This window comes from Epinephelus fuscoguttatus, linkage group LG13 (genome assembly GCF_011397635.1).
Source record: "Epinephelus fuscoguttatus linkage group LG13, E.fuscoguttatus.final_Chr_v1".
NCBI lineage: Eukaryota > Metazoa > Chordata > Actinopteri > Perciformes > Serranidae > Epinephelus > Epinephelus fuscoguttatus.
The window spans coordinates 1,137,655-1,161,906 of NC_064764.1; the positions used below are offsets into that span (position 1 = coordinate 1,137,655).

At 43.4% G+C, this 24,252-nt stretch overlaps 2 protein-coding genes across 5 annotated transcripts in view; one reads left to right on the top strand and one right to left on the bottom strand.

The window, feature by feature from the left end:
* The first annotated feature begins 93 nt into the window (after window positions 1-93).
* Window positions 94-14,143, top strand: pknox1.1 (pbx/knotted 1 homeobox 1.1). 4 transcript variants are annotated; one of them, XM_049594856.1, is made up of 11 exons: window positions 94-173; window positions 1,697-1,809; window positions 4,798-4,928; window positions 5,554-5,725; window positions 5,977-6,177; window positions 7,223-7,373; window positions 7,512-7,609; window positions 7,767-7,895; window positions 7,987-8,063; window positions 8,511-8,677; window positions 10,995-14,143. In XM_049594856.1, exons 2-11 carry the CDS (start codon window positions 1,759-1,761, stop codon window positions 11,174-11,176), a joined length of 1,359 nt encoding a protein of 452 aa, XP_049450813.1. In that variant the 5' UTR covers window positions 94-173; window positions 1,697-1,758; the 3' UTR covers window positions 11,177-14,143. The 4 variants fall into 4 exon arrangements, with proteins under 4 accessions (XP_049450813.1, XP_049450811.1, XP_049450812.1 ...); XM_049594854.1 differs by lacking the exon at window positions 94-173 and adding an exon at window positions 228-342; XM_049594855.1 differs by lacking the exon at window positions 94-173 and adding an exon at window positions 228-342 and having other exon boundaries at window positions 7,223-7,340.
* Window positions 14,144-14,198: 55 nt separating this feature from the next.
* Window positions 14,199-24,252, bottom strand: part of tmprss3a (transmembrane serine protease 3a) — a 117,875-nt gene continuing 107,821 nt past the window's right edge. The window contains exons 9-12 of the mRNA XM_049595158.1: window positions 22,958-23,053; window positions 22,694-22,836; window positions 21,242-21,394; window positions 14,199-14,335 (exon numbers count right to left, since the gene is read on the bottom strand). Of these exons, the coding sequence (XP_049451115.1) occupies window positions 14,291-14,335; window positions 21,242-21,394; window positions 22,694-22,836; window positions 22,958-23,053 (437 nt within the window). The 3' untranslated portion in view covers window positions 14,199-14,290. The remainder of the gene's footprint in view (window positions 14,336-21,241; window positions 21,395-22,693; window positions 22,837-22,957; window positions 23,054-24,252) is intronic.

Sequence of the window (24,252 nt, forward strand, 5' to 3'; positions counted from 1 at the left end):
AAAAAAATCAGGAGGGCACAGAGGGACAGGCAGCCAGACGTCATGTCTCCGCCCATCTCATAAATATTCATAAGTCGAGCGCCCCTGCGTGCCCTTACGCGATGACGCAACGCGACAACTGCGGGTCCCGATTGCTGCAGCCGCTTGTCAGTGTGACGAAGATTGGCACTCAGGTAAGCTGTCACTCAAAATCCCTCTTTTTCCGTTCCCTATCAATCAAACAATCTGGGCCGCACGCAAAAATGCCCCGGGGCGAGGAGCGCGGACCTAGTCAGGGCAGCGGAGAGTGTTTTTGGAAGGGAAGGACAAAACGGCAGAGCTCCGGGAAGACTAAAAAAATCTGTATACAGGGGAGGGGGGGTAAAAAATATGTCGGCGTTTTGGGGGCAGAGGAGGATTGTGGAAAAGCAAAGGGCGAGAGCTAGAAACGAGGCCCGACAGTTGTAACGTTAGCGCTGAAGGGAGGGGAGGGAGAGGGCAGCTGTCCCCGCTTGATTGATTGATGTAGGAAGGATTTGAGGATCAACTGGGCTAGCCTGGTGTGCAGCCAATGCTTCTTGATATCATTGCAGCCGAATTAATGTATACAGCTGACAAGAAATGCATATTCATTTAAAATGTTAATTCAAAAATGCCAAAGCTCTCGAAGCTGTTTTGTAATAAGGGCAAACGACTCGCTTCGTATCAATCCGCAGCGGGGTATTTTCTTGTACCTGGCTAGCTAAGTTAGCTTGTTTTTTGGCAGCGATAGCCCTTGCTAAATATGGCGCGTCACATTTGGCCTCACCGTATCAGCATGAGAAACACTTTCAAGTTAACAGTTAGCTACCTTACTAACGTTAGCTGTAACTCGACCGGACGTTTGCTCTTTTGGGTTAACCTCAGAGTCCGCGAGCTAACGCCAATGTGGCGTCAACGTTACAGGCTAGCTAAACATTGTGGAAAAACAAGGCTTAATCGGCGCCGAGCTGCTTTGTCTGCAAAACACACTATAACGTTATTGTAGTTAACGTTAGAGGATATCTGACTAATGTTTGCCCAAAGGCTTTCTTAAAGTTTTCTCTCCCCTATTACCACCACCAACGGTGGGCAGCTACCACAAGGCTAAAAGCTAAGTTAATCGTGGTGGGTGTGTTAAAGCAGTTGCAGGGTAATGATAAGCTCACTATTATTTTAACAACGCAGCTCAGCGTTGGTGTATAAATCGCCTTTTTGTTTTCTGAGTGTTTTAAACACAGACGAATGTCTACGAGATATATCGAAATAAATTGGTAAATGCAAACCCTCCATACAACGTTTGCGTACTGTTACTTTTCCTGACGGTGACTCTTCATCCCCTTGTTTTGCCCAGACGTGTGTGTAACGTTGTATCAGCACCAAACATTCCAAATTCGACTTTTACATCATATTTTTATGGATCATTACTTCTGCTTTTGTCCTTCAAACGCTTAACTTGTCATTTTGTGTTATATCCGAGGAAACATTTGATCATAAGTATTGCTGTATAAGGCTTAACCAACATCAGTTATTTGTAAATAAGATTGTTCATTCTCCCTTAATCAGATGGGCCCAGTTTACAAAGCTAATGACAATCTTTAATTCTGATATCATGACGATTACATGATACAAAACTTGTGTGCCTACATTTCAGGCATCTCTTCCAGGTAGTCTAACTGAGACTATGTGTATTGTGTAGGTTGGCCGCCTGTCCGTGCTATTTATAATGCCCCAGTGTTTGCAGCATCTGCAGTGAACGTGATGGCAGCCCAGTCGGTTTCCATAGACAAGTATCCAAAGGGAGAGCAGCAGGTGGGTGAGAGGAAATTTGCTTTGGACCTCAAGGCCAACACAACTTGCTCCAACTGGCTAAACTGCACGTTTTTGCTTGTTTGCCAAAGTTAGTCACAACAGTGTAAAGGTATAGTCTTTATAATAACAACATCGACATGTGTCAGGCTACAACTGTCAGTATTCTGCGTTCTGTGTCCATGGATCCTCCAGTTATTTTTAGGGTGAAATGTCAGCCTGGATTGCCAAACAAAGGGAAACAATTTACGCATGTAACACTAGAACATAGGCGATGTTAATGCTATTACATCAGTTTTGGTAATCTTTTGGCAGTGTGTCTTTCTGTCTGTGGCAGGCCACCACAAATAAATCACTGTAGGAGAGACACTGATGCAGTATAAAGCTCTTTTTCTGGCCAGTATTTCTGTGTCTGAGCTATGTAAATTGCTTACAAAACATCAGTTTGGGGGTGTCGAGAGCTGAGAATGATCTATGACTAATGAGACATTTTCCACCCCAAGCAAGTGATTATTTTTAGCTACTTTGCGCTCAATCTCATTCATTGTTGGTCTCAGTCACATGGTTGGGGATGGGATTTATACTACTGGGAGGGTGGGCAGGCATGGTGTGAAAATGTGTTAGACCTGGCTTCCAGTCAGTGAACTGGAGCGTTGTTTAGGCTACAGTAACATTTTAATGTGTAATTTTATTTACATTAAGTGACGTGTGTGTACATGCAGGTTCTGAATTATATTCTCAGTTGCAATAAGATCACCAGATAAGTAGTGTTGATTCTGCATTGCATTTGGAACCTAATACTGTGAGGATGTAGTCTAGCAAAAGTGTGCTCTTGAAGCAATGCCAAGGGACCTGAGGGCTTGAAAGAATACAGACTGATACAGTGGTGGAAAAAAGTTTTCGGACACCCTTAAAATTTTACACAATCTCAAATATTATCATGAAATATTTGTGGAAAAATCTTTTTTGTGTTTCAAAAGGTGTGGCTGCATTAGAAAGATACAAACAAATACAAATTATATTTTTTTGTTTATTGTTTACAAGAAAAACTAACAAAACTAAATTCTTGACAGTTTCAATATGTCAGTTCTCAACATTGTCGGTATCAAAGTCAACAAATAATAGAGAATGTGTTCAAAACTGAACAAAAAATAAATAAACCATCACATCATCAAATTAATATTTAGTAGTCCTGCCATTGGCGCGTAGTAGAGCTCTAATCCTGGCTGGCATGTTCCCCACGAGCCTTTCACGCTGTTGAGGGGTAATCTTGTCCCATTCTTCTTGAATTACTGCTTTTAATTCTTCTAAATTCTTTGGTTTATGCTTTGAAACAGACCTTTGATAATCCACCACAGATTTTCAATGGGGCTCATGTCCGGGATTGAGCTGGCCACTCTAAGACCTGGATACTGTGCTCCTGCAGCCAAGTTCTACTGGCCTTGGATGTGTGGCAAGGGGCATTATCTTGTTGAAACATCCAGTTTTTACCTCGACGGAACAGTGCACGCGCAGAAGGGAGCATGTGGGTTTCGAGAATGGTACAATACTTGGTAGAGTTCAATGTGCCATCACAGATAGTGAGACGACCAACACCAGCAGCACTCATGCATCCCCAAACCATGATACTGCCTCCACCATGCTTGACAGTAGGTACTGTACATGCTGGAGATAATGCTTCGCCTGGCCTTCTGCGTACCCTCACATTAGTAGGAGGACGATAAAGCTGGAAACTGGACTCATCTGACCACAAAATCTTATTCCAATTCCTGGTTGTCCAGTTCTTGTGTGCCTGGGCCCAACGACGCTGGGCTAACCTCTGTCTCTCATTGATCAGGGGCTTCTTGATAGCCTTGTAGGACCTTAAGCCATGATGTAAAAGTCGGCCACGTACAGTGCGGGTGGAACACTGGACACCAGTTTGGTTTGACCAGTGCTGCTAAAGCTCCTGTGATGTCATTCGGCGGTTTTGCCTGCACATGCGGATCAGGATGCGGTCATTTCTTGCTGGAGAAATCCTTGGACGGCCAGATCTTGGTTTGTCTTCCAAGCTGTTGGTTCGTCTGTATTTCTGCAGAGTGTATCCAACTGCTGAAGGACTGCATCTGCACTTCCTGGCTATCTGGCGGCAGCTGTACCCTTCCTGGCTGAGAATCTTTATCTTCAGGCGTGGTTCCTGCATTAGGTTCCTTGTTTTAGCCATTTTTGTGTCTGAAGAACTTTCAAATGTGCTGGCTTTATGTAGACACGAAGCTTGGCAACAAAAATTGTGTCTTTTAATAAAAAGAACGACCTTCACCACTGGTACCAAAATGACCCAATACTCAAAATTTCTTATGTATTTTTATGGAACCAATCAATTTTAAGTTTTTAATGGCTTTTTTAGGATTTATTTAGTATTTTGGCTGTGACTGTACTGAAAGAAATTGCACTTGACGACCTAAGAGTGATTCTTAATGCAGTATTTCACAAATGCATGGGGTGTCCGAAAACTTTCTTCCACCACTGTATGTTATTGCATATGTCTACAGTAGATGCATAAATGCTATTTTCAGGTCAAAAGTATTAGAGTGCAGCAAGAATAAACTGTCTCAGTCAGGTGAGTGTAATCAAGGAGTGCTGGCAATTGGCAGTGGCTTGAACAGACTAACAACTTATGACACAATCAGTAGTTTTTTCTGCCTTGTGTTTTATCACAGTTAAGAAGTCTTGCCATACTCATTTAAAAGAGTAAATTCAGTCTTGTATGAAAATGCATAGTTATGAAAGTGGTTTTCATACCATGTACTCATGACTTTCCCAAGGGTTTATATTGAAGCAAGGCTCTGTGTTAAGCTTTGCCCTCCGGCTGCTCGTGATCTTCTTATGATGTCTTTGTCTCTCATTCTCTGCCTTTCACCTCACCTCTTCTGTCAGCTTATGTCTCTGTGTTTTTGTCACTGTGTTGCTTTCTTTTTTATCACTTATCTGTTTTTCTCATTTTTTCTGCAGATGCAAGGTGTGGTAAAGGTAGACATCGAGTCTGAGCATAAGTTTATTGAGGGGACACTGGCAGAGGCATCTAGCCCAGCACCCACAGAGCCACAGACACCCATGGACGCGGACAAGGCCTCCATATATCGGTAGAGCTAATTCTGCATGTTTTTGTTAATGAGAGAGGATAGCAGCACCCTTCAATTCTGAAATATTTGTCCTCCTCTTTCCTTTCTGGACTTCCTTTCTTTCAGATTGGCCAGAAACTATCCTATCACTAGGAAGCGAAGTCCTCCCATTTGTTCATGTGACTTTAATATTGATCTCTGGCTTTTAAAATGTGAAACGCTGTGTATTTTTGTTTTCTGGTGCTTTTTTTGTTGTTGTTTTTTTTTTTTGTTTGTTTTTGTTTTTTTTTTTACACTACCCATTAACAGTCTAAACAAGGCCTACAAACAAGTCACATGGTCTAACAAAATGTGAGTATTATTCAGTAATAGTAATCTATCAGGGCATTGCATTTAAGACTGGAGAGTCATATTGCTGTTGTCTTTGATCATAATAGATATACATTAGATGAAAAAAACTATCATCAGGTATATAGCAGGTTACCTTCACTTCACTTTTACATGCTTGGGTATATGTCAGGACCCTTACTGCTTCTTTTTTCCCCCCCCTTTTTGCAAACCATGTTCTATTACTGGGCAGAAAGTATAATATGATCTTTGAAATTAGTGTACAGTTTAGCAACTTTTCTGTCCACACTTCTCATAGGCATCCCCTGTTCCCTCTCTTGGCCCTGCTGTTTGAGAAGTGTGAACAGTCCACGCTGAGCTCTGATTGCATCACCTCGGCGAGCTTTGATGTGGACATTGAGAACTTTGTCCGCAATCAGGAGAAGGAGGGCAAACCTTTTTTCAGTGAGGACCCTGAACTTGACAATTTGGTGAGATACCTTTGCTTGTCAGGGGTAGTAATTCTCAGATTGATGGTTGTTGCTTTTCTATTGTTTGTTTTTATTCCTTCAAGCATTTTGGTATAGGATGATGTGTGTGTGTGTGTGTGTGTGTGTGTGTGTATGTATGTATGTATGTATGTATATATGTATGTGTCTCAGATGGAAGATGGATTCCCATTTGTAGATTGCTACAAACCTTTTTTTTTTTTTTTTTTTTTTTAAATACTTCTGGCCTCTAGATGGTGAAAGCCATCCAAGTGCTGCGGATCCACCTGCTGGAGCTGGAGAAGGTCAGTGACCTGTGTAAGGACTTCTGCAGCCGCTACATCGCCTGCCTCAAGACTAAGATGAACAGTGAAACTCTGCTGAGTGGAGAGCCAGGGAGCCCGTATTCCCCCGTACAAAGCCAGGTCCAGGGCTTTTCACCCAGCAAGACTCCGGTAAGAACTGTATGCATCACAGTGTTAATTTTGGCAGCTATTTTAGACTTTGTCTTCGTCTTTAGACAAAAACGTTTCCACGTTTTAGTAACATTTTAGTTATTTTTGTCCTTCATAGTTTTAGCTCAGTTTTAGTCAACAAAAACTCATTACATATTAGTCAACTTTTAGTCAAAATGATTTCTCTTTAAACAAATTCAGTTAGGCTAAAACATGTTATTGGAAAATAGAATCAGGGTGGCAGGTTATATTGTCATTTACAAATCTGCATTTCTCCAGCAAAGTTTTTGACAACTTTAAATGATGATTTATGAGCACACACTTGTTTACATGCAGCACAGCTACACTCTCAGATAATCAAGCATCCTACCTGCCAAGTCCAGTGGCTGCTCGTTCTGTTGCGGTTCAGTGGCTAACAAGTAAGCTAGCTAGCAAACAAACTCCACAAATAAACTGAGCAGTTTCACCATCCACAGTCACACAGACTGGCTATTTACTGCGGAGTTACGGTTCACAACTCAGCTGACATCAGACACGTGAATGTTTTGCAGGCTAGCGAAACATCCTGTTGCTGACTATTTACTGGTGTTTCCCATCTTTTTGGCGCTCCAGTCTCATACCACTTGTAGAACATTAGAAATTAATTCCATGCACAGCTGTTCTTGCCTTCTTAGTTTAAAACATTATTCTAATGTTTCAGAAAATCATTTATTCTATTATCCTCTCCTCTCATTTTAAGTGTCTAGCAGCCCACCACTAACATTTTAACCCCATATAATCTCATCAACGAAACCAAAACAGACATTCTAACATATTTTTTTTACAGTCAAAGATCTATTTTCTGCTTGTCAACATCTTGTCTTTGTCATGGAAAAAAATGTAATTGACAAACATTTTTTGTCATAGTTTTAATGGATTTAAGCTTATTTCATTTCTTTTTCTACACAGTATTAGAAAGTTTTAAATCAGAGCCATGAAGAGCCATCCACATGGAACACATGCCTGTGACTTTGGCCGATGCTGTGTTGTGTTCTCTGTTACGCAGACCTCCGGCTCTATCTCAGGGACCATCAGTCCCCAGGGTCAAATCATGGTGCCAGCATCAGCCCTGCAGCAAGGGAACGTTACCGTGACAGCTGTCAACCCCACCCAGGTGGTCGCAGGTATGTCACCATGGCATACAACCCCTCCCTCAGGTATTGTACTGTTTTGACTGCAGCTCAGTTGTCATGCACCAGTGGGACACCTTCATCAGAGCTTTCTTTGCAGCCTGCACTCTTCAGCTAAGCAGGTTATATTAAAGTGTGTGTGTGTGTGTGTGTGTGTGTGTCCAGGTGGCACAGTGTTCCAGCCTGTTACAGTCGTCACGCCTCAGGGCCAGGTGGTAACACAGGCTCTGTCTCCTGGGACAATACGCGTCCAAAACAATCAGGTTGTACTTCTCTCATTTGACTGTGACACTTTTGTATATTCTAAATCAAAACTGAAATCTAAATTCAAATCGTGTGAAGGAGGGTTGGAATTTTAACAGTTGTTCCTGATGACATAAACAAACAGACAGGTGGCTTAACGTATCTGTGTCTGTTCAGCTCCAGCTGCAGTTTCACCAGGACTTGAACCTCTTTAATCATGACGACAACTCAACCAAGAACAAACGTGGTGTTCTACCCAAGCACGCCACCAATGTCATGCGCTCGTGGCTCTTTCAGCACATTGGGGTGAGTCTGAGTTCATCTTTCCTTTGCCAATGTAACTCTTCAATCTTCAACAAAAACACTGAAGCATTTCTTCCTCCCTTCTCTTCTGTAGCACCCATATCCAACAGAGGATGAAAAGAAACAAATTGCCACACAGACAAATTTGACACTTCTGCAGGTCAACAACTGGTGAGTTTGGTCCAGATACACACAATCCAGTACCATTAAAATGCACCATCCAAAGTCATGTCTGGCCGGGGATGTCTCACATGTCATTTCCTTTTTTAGCCACTGTGGAAAACTAAAGAGTCAGTCAACTAATTGTCTGCCCTCACACCTGAAGAGATGAAAGTTTACAAGCTGGCTTTAAAAGTCAACCATGAATAATTTCTGCTTTTACTTGCTGCATTAGGACCTTTAAGGAAATGCAACTCTGTAGTTTGCCCATCTTATTGTTCACTGACAATAAAAATAAAGCTGACTTTGATGGATAACAGACTGGGCTCAGACATCCTGTCCAGTTCTAGGGGGAGATGATTTCATCTCAGCCGATCAGGACTAGAGGTGTACAGGTCCTCAACACCTGCAAGAAACTACAAAAGCAAATTTCGGATCTGAGTTGTCATTTGTCTGCAGGTTTATAAATGCACGGAGGCGGATCCTGCAGCCAATGTTGGATGCCAGCTCCTCTGAGACACCAAAAGCCAAGAAGAAGACCCCGCAAAACCGACCACTGCAGCGCTTCTGGCCTGACTCGATTGCTGGAGGAGGAGGTGCCCAGCAGCAAGTCACCATGCCAGATGGTACGCAGCAGTGTTTTCCAAGTCCAGTTTGTATATATTGGAGAGAAGGCAGGCATCTCTACACCTGAACAAAAACTATTTATTTATATATATGTGTATATATGTGTGTGTGTGTGTGTGTGTGTGTGTGTGTGTGTATATATATATGTGTGTGTATATATACAGTACAGGCCAAAAGTTTGGACACACCTTCTCATTCAATGCGTTTTCTTTATTTTCATGACTATTTACATTGTAGATTCTCACTGAAGGCATCAAAAATATGAATGAACACGTGGAGTTATGTACTTAACAAAAAAAAGGTGAAATAACTGAAAACGTGTTTTATATTCTAGTTTCTTCAAAATAGCCACCCTTTGCTCTGATTACTGCTTTGCACACTCTTGGCATTCTCTCCATGAGCTTCAAGAGGTAGTCACCTGAAATGGTTTTCCAACAGTCTTGAAGGAGTTCCCAGAGGTGTTTAGCACTTGTTGGCCCCTTTGCCTTCACTCTGCGGTCCAGCTCACCCCAAACCATCTCGATTGGGTTCAGGTCCGGTGACTGTGGAGGCCAGGTCATCTGCCGCAGCACTCAATCACTCTCCTTCTTGGTCAAATAGCCCTTACACAGCCTGGAGGTGTGTTTGGGGTCATTGTCCTGTTGAAAAATAAATGATCGTCCAACTAAACGCAAACCGGATGGGATGGCATGTCGCTGCAGGATGCTGTGGTAGCCATGCTGGTTCAGTGTGCCTTCAGTTTTGAATAAATACCCAACAGTGTCACCAGCAAAACACCCCCACACCATCACACCTCCTCCTCCATGCTTCACAGTGGGAACCAGGCATGTGGAATCCATCCGTTCACCTTTTCTGCGTCTCACAAAGACACGGCGGTTGGAACCAAAGATCTCAAATTTGGACTCATCAGACCAAAGCTCAGATTTCCACTTGTCTAATGTCCAATCCTTGTGTTTCTTGGCCCAAACAAATCTCTTCTGCTTGTTGCCTCTCCTTAGCAGTGGTTTCCTAGCAGCTATTTGACCATGAAGGCCTGATTTGCGCAGTCTCCTCTTAACAGTTGTTCTAGAGATGGGTCTGCTGCTAGAACTCTGTGTGGCATTCATCTGCTCTCTGATCTGAGCTGCTGTTAACTTGCGATTTCTGAGGCTGGTGACTCGGATGAACTTATCCTCAGAAGCAGAGGTGACTCTTGGTCTTCCTTTCCTGGGTCGGTCCTCAAGTGTGCCAGTTACGTTGTAGCGCTTGATGGTTTTTGCGACTCCACTTGGGGACACATTTAAAGTTTTTGCAATTTTCCAGACTGACTGACCTTCATTTCTTAAAGTAATGATGGCCACTCGTTTTTCTTTAGTTAGCTGATTGGTTCTTGCCATAATATGAATTTTAACAGTTGTCCAATAGGGCTGTCAGCTGTGTATTAACCTGACTTCTGCACAACACAACTGATGGTCCCAACCCCATTGATAAAGCAAGAAATTCCACTAATTAACCCTGATAAGGCACACCTGTGAAGTGGAAACCATTTCAGGTGACTACCTCTTGAAGCTCATGGAGAGAATGCCAAGAGTGTGCAAAGCAGTAATCAGAGCAAAGGGTGGCTATTTTGAAGAAACTAGAATATAAAACATGTTTTCAGTTATTTCACCTTTTTTTGTTAAGTACATAACTCCACATGTGTTCATTCATAGTTTTGATGCCTTCAGTGAGAATCTACAATGTAAATAGTCATGAAAATAAAGAAAACGCATTGAATGAGAAGGTGTGTCCAAACTTTTGGCCTGTACTGTGTGTGTGTGTGTGTGTCTGTGTGTCTGTCTGTCTGTCTGTGTTGTCTGGTGGCTGATCTCATCCTCTGCTCAGAGGGTAAGGCGCTTCCAAATCTCTTTCCCAAATTGCAGACATTCACAGCCACTGTTCTCTTCTTTGACTTAGCCACTAACAGCTACTTTTTAAATTTCCCACTGTGGGTCACACACATAGCACATTATCAAAATGTTACAAACCTGACCATTATCCCGTCCTGCCGGCTGACCTGTTTATACAGAGACCGTTTTGGCGCTGTTAATACCTCCCATGGTGGCTTAAAGGCAAGACAACTCTGTCTCCCTATTTGGCTATCATACCTTATGTACAGCATGGCAAGGTGGCATAATGGCACAATATTCCCGCCTTGAACAGGTAGCGAAAAAGAGGCTACTAGATCACCCTTTGACCCTAACTCGGATGCAGGAACAGTTAGCAGGCCCTAACCTGGCAGTAAGGAGTAAAAAGTCTACTGATGATTAATTAGTAACTGTTTCCTCTAAACATCAGGAACAATGGTAACGATGAACATGGAGGGCCTGCAGAGCCTGACGTCAGACGGTGCCACACTGGCAGTACAGCAGGTGATGCTTGGAGGCCACAGTGAGGACGAGTCGGGGGACAGCGGAGATGAGGACGATGACACAGACATGGCTGGGCTGGGCCTGGACAACAGCGACTCGTTGCAGTAGAGGACACACTCCCTCACACTCTGATCTACACATACACACAAGACATGCATAACTAGGTCTACAGATTAAATGTGTTTTTTCCAACACACAATGAATCGTAGTACAAAAAGACAGACACATTAGGTTTACATAGAGCACAAAACTACAGGATGTAACAGTCCTGCACTCTTCCAATCCTCCACCCTGCTGAACGGCAGTTTATGCTGCTTGTGTGTACATCAGGAGTTTCATTTCAGAAACTGTTTTTTAATGATTTAATTGATGTATGCGAGTGCACTTTTTTTTGTATATTTAAGCTCTAAAAGATTAAATCAAACAGACAGAAGAAAAAGAAGTGTTAAAACACTCAAAGCAAGTTTGTATGCTCCGTTAAAAATGTTGACTGATTTATGTTTTTTCTTTCTCGGCCCCTGTTCCCCATCCCCAGTTGAATTCTCATTTTGGATGCCAACAATTTTAAAGTTGTATCTGTAAGGGTTTGTCTTCACTTTTTGCATGCTTGTTTTGAGTAGATGTGCGCACTCTTGCGACTGACTCCACGGCTATCACAGTGGGCCCCTGCAATCCAAGCAGAGCCCCGAGTGGAGAGATTGAAAAATAAGGAGAGATGCTTATTTTTATATACAAACATATGGAATTAGTGTTTTGTTTCATTTTTGTGTTCTCCTGTTTTGTAAGGAATATTTATGTACAGATTCATAATTAAAGCTAGCGACCCTGTTTTCCAGGGTTCTTTGAAGTTTTCTAAAAAAAACAGTAAAAGGAATTGAATGCTGATGAAAATTGCTATTTAAATTGGTTTTAAACTTAAAATACTAACAAGGCCTTACCTGTGTTCTTTTCTTAAGAATTCTTGCTAAGAAGCACAAAAAAAGACTGACTGTTGGTGAAATAGGTCAAAAGGACACTAAACTGCAGAACACTTGCGTGCTTCTATTAAGCATCGTTAATAATTTTACTGTGTAACTTCCAAGTTACCTGGGGTCTCATTTATAACCGATGCGTATGCACAAATTGAGAGATCCTACAGAAGTTGTGATCTGTAAAAACAACCTTTATGGATGAATGTGCGCACCTGCAAGGAAATTCTGACCCTTGCATTGAAACATTTTGGATTTGGGAAATTGGTGATGCAGATGGTGAGGTGGTGAATTGAAGTCAGATTGTAGAAATTAAATGTTAAAGGAATCGTATGTATAATGTCTTTCACACATCATATTTCACATCATATCACATGTTGATTATAGACCCACCTTAACAGAAACATTCAGTCCAGCAGTTTTGTTTTGTTTGTCTTTGTGAGCTATAACTTTTACATAAGCACCTTTCAGTTGTAGAAATTACAAGCCAACTCAAATCTTAAATCCAATTTTGCTCAATAACTCATCAATGCTGTATCACCATCCCATCTCACCCTAGGAGCACAGAGAAGAGGGCCTGACTGTATGAAGCTGACAATCATGGCCAGCTGTGGAGTGCATCGTAGCTGTTGAAATGCACACATCAAATAGTATTAAAGAATTGCAGAACAGGGCGTCAGTAGTTTTTAATATCTTCTAATACTGTGCATATATCACCAAGTAAAATTTCAGTTTTCAGATTTTTTTTTCTTTTCATTTTTTGTGTGTAAAGTGGCTGCTGTGAACACGACTGTGCTGTCACTGGAGACACTGTGGTGGCTGCCACACACACACACTGCGTTCTCCAGTCACCTCAACTGCCACATCTTTGCCACCTGCACATATGGACTGTGTAAATGAGCAGTCTGGAAATAAAGCCAGTGTCAGCTCTTACACTAGCATTACACTCCATATCCTTATTATGAGTCATAATAATAATAATAATAATAATAATAATGCAGGCCAACCTCATCATAACAAAGTTAAATAAATAAAAATGGTCACCTATCAAACTTCCACTTTAAGTGATATCCCAGGGTCGGGGATACCACTGATTGTTGCCATCATTTGTTGCCATGAACCCACATGATCAACAGGCTCATTTCTGTGCATCAACATTCATGAGGTGCTTTGCACTGACCATTTATGGTTGAATGTGGGTGTGTAGAAGGTGGGATATGAGGCTGATTCACATGCGAACAATTCCAATTCGTTATAGGATTTATAAAAGAAAACCACGCACTGGCAGGGATATGCACGGTTTTATAAATCAGAGTATTTTTTTGGCGCACACCATTTTCAGCTTTTGTCCACACATATACTTTTGGTATGGATCCTACTCACTGTTTTATAAATGAGACCCCTGAGGAGTTATCCTTCACAGTAAGCTGACTGCAGTGCTCATATGTTTTTAAATATAGCTCCAGTTTTACCCTCATTGTGTATACCATACATTAGTCTTTTAATCATTTTACAGTAGTTGCGTACTTTCTTAAATGCACAATCCAGAACACTATGCTAATCACACAATCACAAGGATCTAAGTCACCACAGCAAGATATGAACTGTATTAACAAGAAGCAGTGGACTTTTTGCACGCATTAAACTTTAATTTATGTACACATACTGCATTGAAAACAAAGAACAGTTGGAAAGTTAAGCTCCTTGTTCATTTTCTGCCTGAAGGACTGGGACTAAGTGCTGCAGCCTCTGTTGGTCCCCCTGCCACTACACACACGTAGTGAAAGATTGGAAATTTCCTTATCAATATGTTGATATTACTTCACAAATTGGGGTGCCTCTCATTTTGAATATCTGTAATATTGTACTGTACAACAATTGTCTGTCAATAGTTGGAGTAATCTGGTCCATATCCCACTAGTAAAGTTGAGATTTGAAATGGTTAATTTCATGCAGCCTGAGGGTGTAGCAACTCTGGGTGGTCCTTGCTGAGCTCTCAGTTCCTCACGTGCGTCTGTCTTGCTTTTTATGAAGCGTTCACTTTTTCTTGTTGTTTTGCCTTAGAGCTTTATATTTTGGAATAAATGATGCCTAACTCTCTCCTGTGCATCGTCTCTTTGCCCTGTCAGCTTTGTCCCCAAACAGGTTTTGTGTGGATCAAAGGCTCAGCCATTTTGGTTGGATCTCTATAGTTTTCTTTCTTGTCAAATGTGAAAACATCCAAACAGAATCCTGTGAGAAGAAACGTGCTGCCTCAGTTGTCTGTGCTCAGAGTTGGAGAATTTAGAGCCTGTTCTCTCTGAAAGAAAACACAGAAGTAGACAATTTTAACACAAATGGACACAGACATGGAAACATGGGGGTAATGATCCAGATCTCTAGTAACATGCTAGTTGCAACTGGCCAGATCTAGATCTTTTTCCAGCCCTCCTGGCCAAGCATGGTTCCAACACTTGAGTTTTAAAATTTCTACAACTTTAATTTGGGCTAGGTGATATAACAATTATGTACGATATATTTATACAATTTCAAGCAAGATAGAGTTCTCCAGCAACACCAAGAGAGACACAGAGCTGCTACTCTATTTAATCTTTCGGTTAAGTAGTCTACAGTGAGACATCCAATGCTATGCTAAATCAGTCTATGAGATGAATAAAATGACCGCAGCAGCACACACGCAATACAGCGCTGCATGTGGGGGAAGCAGAGCTCCTTGATTGTCAGGTGAGTGTTTGTTTGCTAGTTTTTGTGTGAGGTGGATCATAGTGCATCTCTGTTCTTAGTAGTTGTAGTCTATTGTGTAACACTAAGACAGCGCCTGGATGCAGGCGACAGATGGTTTATAAAAAATGCAAAAATACTGGCATTTCATATACAAGCCGTATATAACGCATACAAACTGTTTCTGGCTCCTACCCTCCCTCTGCCTCTCTGTTGATGCTATGTGCATAAATGAGTTTTAAAGCCTAAATCAATAAAAAAAAAATATTTAACTCATTTTCCAGTACTTCATTTTAAAGCCCATAGGAAATAGCTTCTTACTCCCCCCACAAAGATTTTGAATTGCCACTTACTTGATACTAAATACTCATGTTTTGTGTCCTGTGCTGCAAACCTCTGGCTCTGTAGCTCACGTGCTATGAGTAAAAAATTAATGTACAGCCCTGCTATTTATTTTATGTCATTTTTAATTTACATGTTGTGCAGCTGTATATTTTCAAATGGGAAAAAAAACTGTCTGCACTTTATTATGATCACAGTCTGTTTGTTTTTTAAAGTGCTTGTGACATCTAAAATGTTACTTTGACTTGCAACTGAAGATGTGGAGAATACTGAGATATATGTTTTGCATTGCCATTTAGCCTGAAAATACTGAGGTGAATTTTTTATCCATATCGCCCAGCCCTACTGTCTAATATGCAGAATTTTGTAAAATGATTTGTGTGGATATTTCCTATAAAAAGTAAAACATTGCACCCTGGGTTTGAAAATGCAGAATATACAATCAACAGTCATAGTGTAAAGTCAGATTTCTCTATGAACTTGAGGGGACTTTTCAGGCAGGTAAATTGTAATGAGGGGATAAGCAACAATGAACATATAAGAAAGTCATTCAACAGCTGTTTACTCACAAACTCTTGCAGGTGATTTTCACTATTCTCATAGAGAGAAGTTTGTTTCAATGTGGTGTGTGAGAGGGGGCCCAGTTTATGCACTTGTATCACAAAATCTTAATGATGAAAGGGACCAGGTGTCAAGTGTACCATTTCAAAGCTTTTACTACATTAACAGCTGAACTCAGGCAGAGTTCAGCTGTCCTTGGATTCCTTAAGGAGGAGAACCAGCTGCTGATCAAACACCACACAAAAGGTCACCAACAGCTGGTACCCTGCAGTGGTCACTCAGACAAACTGAAGAAACAGTGAACTGTTTAATTGCAGTTTTTGTTAAAATTTTTAAATTCTGTATTAAAGGGATACATTAAGGGGTTCAGCCAGCTTTGTATCATAATGTGGGCAGTGTCTGTAAATTAACTATATTAAATTTCTTTTCATCTTGCCAGCACCCAGGTCTCAATGCTTATTTGCCAGCAAAGATGATGCCTGTCACGTCATCTGGTAGATTCTCAGAGGCTTTCAGGCTGCTGCTCGAACTGCAGATTGTACTTCCTTATTTTTGTACACCCACCACTACCGACACAAAGAAAGAAGTGTATTGAGGGAGAGATGCCCTCTCTCACTCTCTTTCTTTTAAACTCAGACCATACACAGATCAAACTCTAAAACTAAGCTGATTAGAAACCAAGATTATGTCACTGTATTGCCTATTTCTCACCTGAAACTATTCAGAAACATATTTTAGTGCACAGTATAGCTGTAATACAAGAGTTTGTGAACAGGAAGTGGGTGCCATACTGTTTCCAGCATTGTGAAAACAGGCTGAAAAAGATCCAAGGGTAAAACTAAGCAGTGCTGATCAAAAGAAACCAAGACTCTGTTACTGTGTCATCTATTTCTCACCTCAGATGTTTTCAGAATTTCACATGCCGCCTCTCTCTCCTTGGCAGATTTAGTGGTGTTACTTTTTTTTTTTTTTTACAAAATACATGCTCATATTCGCTGTAGGCATTCATGAGCACCTCCAATTCCGTACTCGTACTCGTCATCCTCCGCTTATCCGGGTCCGGGTCGCGGGGGCAGCAGCCTCAGCAAAGAAGCCCAGACAGTCCTCTCCCCAGCCACTTCCGTCAGCTCTTCCGCGGGAACCCTGAGGCGTTCCCAGGCCAGCCGGGTGATGTAGTCCCTCCAGCATGTTCTGGGGTGGCCCCGAGGTCTCCTCCCGGTTGGACATGCCCGAAACACCTCCCAAGGGAGGCGTCCGGAAGGCATTCTTGCCAGATGCCCGAACCACCTCAACTGGCTCCTCTCGATGTGGAGGAGCAACGGCTCTACTCCGAGGCCCTCCCGGATGTCTGAGCTCCTCACCCTATCCCTAAGGCTGAGCCTAGCCACCCTCCAGAGGAAACTCATTTCGGCCGCTTGTACTCGCGATCTCATTCTTTCGGTCACTACCCAGAGCTCGTGACCACAGGTGAGGGTTGGAACGTAGATTGACCGGTAAATCGAGAGCTTCGCTTTCTGGCTAAGCTCCCTCTTCACCACAACGGACCGGTTAAGCGCCCGCATCACTGCTGACGCCGCCCCAATCCGCCTGTCAATCTCCCGCTCCATCCCACCCTCACTCGTGAACAAGACCCCAAGATACTTAAACTCCTCCACCTGAGGAAGGACCTCCCCCCTGACCTGGAGTGGGCAATCCACCCTTTTCCGGCTGAGGACCATGGCCTCAGACTTGGAGGTGCTGATTCTCATCCCAGCCGCTTCACACTCGGCTGCGAACCGCCCCAGCGAGAGCTGGAGGTCACTGTTCGATGGAGCTAGGAGGACCATGTCATCCGCAAAAAGTAGGGACGAGATCCTCCCGTCACCAAACCTGACACCCTCCACCACTTGGCTGCGCCTAGAAATTCTGTCCATAAAAGTTATGAACAGAACCGGTGACAAAGGGCAGCCCTGGCGGAGTCCAACCCTCACTGGGAACAGGTCCGACTTACTGCCAGCCACGCGAACCAAACTCATGCTCCTTTGGTACAGGGATTGGATGGCCCTTAGCAAGGGGCCACCAACCCCATACTCCTGGAGCACCCCCTACAGGATGCCCCTGGGGACACGGTCGTAAGCCTTCTCCAAATCCACAAAACACATGTGGCAAACTCCCATGCCCCCTCCAGCACCCTGGCGAGGGTAAAGAGCTGGTCCACGGTTCCGCGTCCGGGACGAAAACCACATTGCTCTTCCTCAATCTGAGGTTCAGCTATCGACCGGAGCCTCTTCTTCAGCACCCTGGAGTAGACCTTACCGGGTAGGCTGAGGAGTGTGATCCCCCTGTAGTTGGAACACACCCTCTGGTCCCCTTTCTTGAAGATGGGGACCACCACCCCGGTCTGCCACTCCAGAGACACTGCCCCCGATGTCCATGCAATGTTGCAGAGGCGTGTCAGCCAGGACAGCCCTACAACATCCAGAGCCTTGAGATATCCAGGACGAATCTCATCTACTCCCGGGGCTCCGCCGCCTCGGAGTTATTTCACTACCTCAGCAACTTCTGCCCCAGAAATTGGATGACCCGCCCCTGAGACCCCCATCTCTGCTTCCTCACTGGAATACGTGTTGGTGGGATTGAGGAGCTCCTCAAAGTATTCCTTCCACCGCCCGACAATGTCCCCAGTTGACGTCAGTAGCTCCCCGCCCCCACTGTAAACAGTGTGAGCAAGTTGCCGCCTTCCCCCCCTGAGGCGCCGGACGGTTTGCCAGAACCTCTTTGGAGCCGATTGACAGTCTTCCTCCATGGCCTCACCGAACTCCTCCCACGCCCGAGTTTTTGCCTCCACGACTGCCGCCGCTGCGCTCCGCTTGGCCCGCCGGTACCCGTCAGCTGCTTCCGGAGACCCACAGACCAACCATGCCCTGTAGGCCTCCTTCTTCAGCCTGACGGCTCCCCTCACCTCTGGTGTCCACCAGCGGGTTCAGGGATTACTGCCACGACTGGCCCCAGCGGCCTTGCGGCCACAGCTGGCAACAGCCGCCTCGACAATGGCAGAGCGGAACAAGGCCCATTCGGACTCAATGTCCCTCTCTGCCCTCGGGACGCGGTCAAAGCTCTCCCGGAGGTGGGAGTTGAAGATCATCTGGACAGGTTCTTCCACCAGGCGTTCCCAGCAGACCCTCACTGTTCGTTTGGGCCTGCCAGGTCTGCGCGGCGTCTTCCCCCACCATCTGATCCAACTCACCACCAGGTGGTGATCAGTTGACAGCTCTGCGCCTCTCTTCACCCGAGTGTCCAGAACATATGCCACGTGCACCGATGGACATCCTTATGTTTGAACATGGTGTTAGTTATGGCCAAACTGCGACCCGCACAGAAGTCCAGTAACTGAACACCACTCGGGTTCAGATCGGGCAGGCCGTTCCTCCCAGTCACACCCCTCCAGGTCCCGCTGTCATTGCCCACGTGAATGTTGAAGTCCCCCACCAGAACAATGGAGTCCCCAGTCGGGGCACTGTCCAGCACCCGTCCCAGGGACTCCAAAAAGGGTGGGTACTCTGAACTGTTGTTCGGTGCATAAGCACAGACAACAGTCAGGACCCGTTCCCCGACCCGAAGGCGCAGGGAAGCAACCCTTTCGTCTACCGGGGTAAACCCCAACGTACAGGCAGAGAGTCTGGGGGCTATCAGAAAGCCCACCCCGGCTCTCCGCCTCTCACCCGGAGCAACTCCAGCGAAGGAGAGAGTCCAACCCCTCTCAAGGACTAGGGTTCCAGAGCCGGAACTATGTGTCGAGGTGAGGCTGACTATATCTAGCCGGTAGTGCTCAACCTCTTCCACAAGCTCCGGCTCCTTCCCCGCCAGAGAGGTGACATTCCATGTCCCAAGAGCCAACTTCTGTAACCGAGGATCGGACCACCAAGGCCCCCGCCTTGGTCTGCTGCCCAATCCACAATGCACCGAACCCTTCTGGATCCTCCAATTCCACAGGTATAAAATAAGTTTATCGCTTTTTCTCTCTGGTTGCCATGGTGAATCGAGGTATCGGGACTCCACTGATGATGGCTTTTTATTGTGGTTGTGCACCTGCTTAACTCAAGGTGTATGTACTCAGAGTCTGGAACCGGATACTCAGAGTTTCCCAGCTCAGGGTAAGTCAACTCAGAGTTCAGGATTAGACTCATTTTGTTGAACCTCCTACCTGGAATACCCCTCAGGTGTGGTGCTGTGTACAAAGTCACTGACACACCCAAGAATTGGAGAGGCGCCACCAAAAAAAGGCTGGAAGAAGAACCTCTACAGTAGTGAAATGAACTGACTGTGAAATAAACTTAAAGTAAGATTGTGATTTTCCAGAATGTCAGGACCGTGTTACAGGACAGTCAAAAACCCAGCAATGACAAAACATTTGTGATGCTGTAGATACTGTGTCAGCAGCTGTGGTGGGGGAAGTAGTAGATCCTTACTATAGTAAAAGAACTACAACACCGTAAAAATACTCTTACTATAAAAGCCCTGCATTAAAAATGCTCATTAAGTACAACCATAGGAGAACAATCAGGGAAATGTGTTGAAGTATTAAAAGTACTGATGTAGAAAAGTTTAAATAAATGTATGTAATAAAAGCAGTTGCCAATTCATTTTCTAATCAATTGACTAATTGTTTCAGTTGCACTTGTATATTTTCATATGGTTTATGCACAAACATCTTAATTTGTAAAGTAACTAGTACCTAAAGTTCAAATAAAATAACAGTAGTGCAGTAAAAAGCTCAGTATTTCTGTCTAACGTGTAGTGGAGTAGATGTAGAAAGTGGTATTAGATGAAAATACTCAAGTAAAGTAAAACTAACTCAAATGTGTACTTAAGTACAGTACTTGAGTAAATGTATTAAGATACACTCCAGCACTGGTCAGCAGAGGGGCGCAGAGTAACTGAAATTACAGTAATTGGGATTAATGGATCAAGTATAGTAGTATTTCTTCATTCTGTCCTGAAATGTAATAATCCAGTCATTATAATGACAATGATGTTAAACATCATCAAAGTTTTGATTGTATAAAATTCATGCATTTTATTTTAAACATTGTTCAAATTAAAAACACACGTTTCCTAGAGTTGGACAACAATTTGTGGATTGTGAAAACCAGGTTTTTTTCTCCCATCTTCAACTTAGAAAATGTTGTCTTAACTAAGAGAAGCGCAAAAATGAGAAAAGATTTTGAATTCCAGAGATCAGTGGGTACTAACAAAATAAGAACAAATTGTGAATATGAACATGGATGTGGATATGGATTACTGTTTCTTGCATGAGGCCCAGTGTACAAAGTGTAAATGTCAGGTTTACATTGAAACTATTTTGTAGTGCATCATAATGGGTTGACAAGCCATTATGCAGCCTACCTTTGTATGAATATATCTGTATGTAGGGTTCTTAAGTATCCTAAACTCAGTTGTGTGTGTCCTACAGAAACATGCTGACAATACAGTGAATCTGGAGCAGTGTAAGTCCCAAGTTCTCCACAAGCCAAACCTTTGTAGGTCTGGTCATTGTAAAGTGGCAGGTCCTAAAACATTACACAGCTTGTCATATACTGACCTCCATCTGTTGGCGGATCCAGCTAAGTGACTGTGTAATGCGAGTGTAAACGCCAGGCTTGTTCCTCATAGCACAGCCAATGCCCCAGCTGGTCGCACCAACCAGCTTCCATACTGCTGAGTCCTCACAGGCCAGAGGACCTCCACTGTCCCCCTGAGGAAACACAAGCACACACATGAAACAGTCATAGTCGCTGTCTCACTAACCCAAATCACCAATGCTTCACAATCTCGTAAGAGAGGACATGCAATATAACGCTTTTTCATTATTTCAAAGAATATATTATTCATAGCAGGGGCCTGGAAGTGGGGGGAGCAGTGGGATTGATTACCCAGAGTCCCAATGATGAGGGGCCCTCGAAAAGCCTAGAAGGAAAAGTTTGGTTTTGCTTACAATATTTTATTTCTAAGTACAGTAATTATTGCCATAACAAAATTAAAATTGGCTGAACAAATTGGTTAAGAGACTGAACTTTGTATTAAAAAACAAATGGTGGAGGCTCTCTAAGGCCCCTTTACCCTTACATAAGGCACAAAATGGTTTGGTTCATCCCTGCACTAGGATTCGTCTTTAAATACAGCTAGAGCCAAAGGAGTGATTGCTTTTGCTGCTGGAGCATCACATACACTGTCAGGTCTTTCCCCAAGAAAGGGAAATCAAAGTTCCAAAAAAGAAAAAAAGGGGAAGAAAGCAAACTAAGGGAAAACAGCGTTCTGTCTGATTACTTTCAAAAGAAAGGTGAGCAATCGACGGTGGACCCGTGGCATAGGCTCTACATAGACACATAGCCTACACTGTAACCTAACATCTGCCACCCCAGCGATGCAGACCTCTTGTCTATTTTTGTAAGCTGAAAACCATTTCCCTCAGTGGAAATGAAGCTTTTATTTACTTTTATTTCACAGATAAGAAAAAATTAATTGTGAAGACAATAAAGCCCCCACACAATGGCATTTTAAGTCCTGATTATGATTCATCCTGGCTTCTTATGAGATGGGAACAACTCCGCTAGCTGCTAGGATAATTTATAAAATGTAAAATGCTGTAGGCTTGTGCTAATGACATTAGCATGTTGTATTTGTGGGGAAAACGTGTCCAACAAAAGACAAGTGTTTTGTCTGAGAAGCTTGTGAGTTATAATGAAACCGATTTGTGTACTTATGTTTGAAATTTTCTTTAAGGCCCTGTTTAATGTGTGTGTTTTGAATCAATCAAACAGTAAATCACTTAACAGAAACTCCACTGCCGACTGGTGTTTTGGACATGTTACTGTGTCACAGACACAACACTGTGCAAGTATAATGCTAACAACAGTGTACAACAACAGCATAGGCTAAAGCACACAAACTGCGTATGCATGGGGCCCACAATTTGGTGCTATGTCCCTGATCCAAAAGACAAAAGACAACATAGTGAATGTTGGGGTTCATGCTTAAAGAAATCCATCTGTACCTGACAGGAGTCAGTTCCTCCCTCCAGGTATCCTGCACAGATCATCCAGGAGGAGATGAAGCCCTGGTAAACTTCTGGCTGATTGCAGGTCTTAGTGGAGAGGAGTGGTACCATGGCCGAGCGCAGAACAACACTGGTCTCTCCTGGAAAAAGTACCTCATTTCAAGCATGTGTTCAAATGTTACTGCATTATACCCAATTTCAAATATAGCTGTGGGTAAAATGATAGACCAGAAATCATCTGTATTCCATGCTCAGACTCACCCTCATCCTCAGTTGCTCCCCATCCAGAGATCCAGCACATGGTGCCCTCCTCAAACTCCTCCCCATAGTTTGGCAGGCAGATGGGCTCCACAAAGCCTACACAGGACAGTTAGAATGAACTACATCCCCCAGACAAACTGTAAATGACAATGTGTTTGTGCAGTTTCCATCATTAAACAAATAAGTCTGCACACCAAGTAGCTCCCATTCAAATTTTATTTTCTTATTTTATTTATCTTATTATTTTTATTTATCTTTTACTTTGCCAGATGTTTCTTTGTTCCAGCATCCACTCCATTGGACGTTGGGATGTGCATGACTCTTGTACTGTTTTTGCAGTTTCCATCATAACCAACATCAATCAGCTATGCAGCTAATGTGTAATTACATTCAGGTGGGGGCTACTGCAGTTTGGATTAAAATGACACAGCAGTGTACAGCTTCAAACAAACTCCTTCGATAATCACTTCAGTTGTTCTTTTATCTCAGACATGCATTAAGGTGTTAAATACCTTTTTTTTTAGAATTCTTGACATGTTTCGGCGGAAACTTTTGCCTTCCTCAGAAGTGTCACTTGGTGGTGATCTGTAAATCAGCTGATGTTAGGGAGGCGTGACGGACGATCACACCACCCGCTGTCCGTCCACCGCCGCTCCAAGACACTACTCCAGGTTTGGGAGAGCATGTATGCCCCCTCGTCCCTGTTCATTGTCCCTGGGCCCCACTTCCTTATCTCAATAGCCTCCTTGATCCAGCACTGGTATTTGTTGTCTTCGGTGCGGATGACTCTGGCCTTGTCCCAGTGACCACCAAGTGACACTCCTGAGGAAGGCAGAAGTTTCTGCCGAAACATGTCAAGAAGCCTAAAAAAGGTATGTAACACCATAATACATGCCTGAGATAAAAGAACAACTAAAGTGATTATCAGAAACTGAAGACATAATGATCTCCTTTGAACTAAACTCCACCGATGCTAAAAGGGAAGACTAATAAGTGAGAGCTGAGACTCAGTGTCTTGCTTCCGGACAGCTGTGTGCCATTATGTGTATCAGTTGTCTGAGAGGGGGAAGGAGTACTCTCCTCACAGGACTGAGAGGAGAGACAGAGAACAAAGGAAGAGATAAGAATCTGCAGTACTTGAACTAGGGGGAGGATAGCTTTACTGTGTAGGAATACCGGTTGGTTTCTGGGACAAAATGGAATGGGGGAAAGAATTTATAAGGCAGGGCTCAGAAGGGGCCCATCGCTGATTTTTGCCCTGAGGGCCCCTTGCAGGTCAATCTGGCTCTGTATGT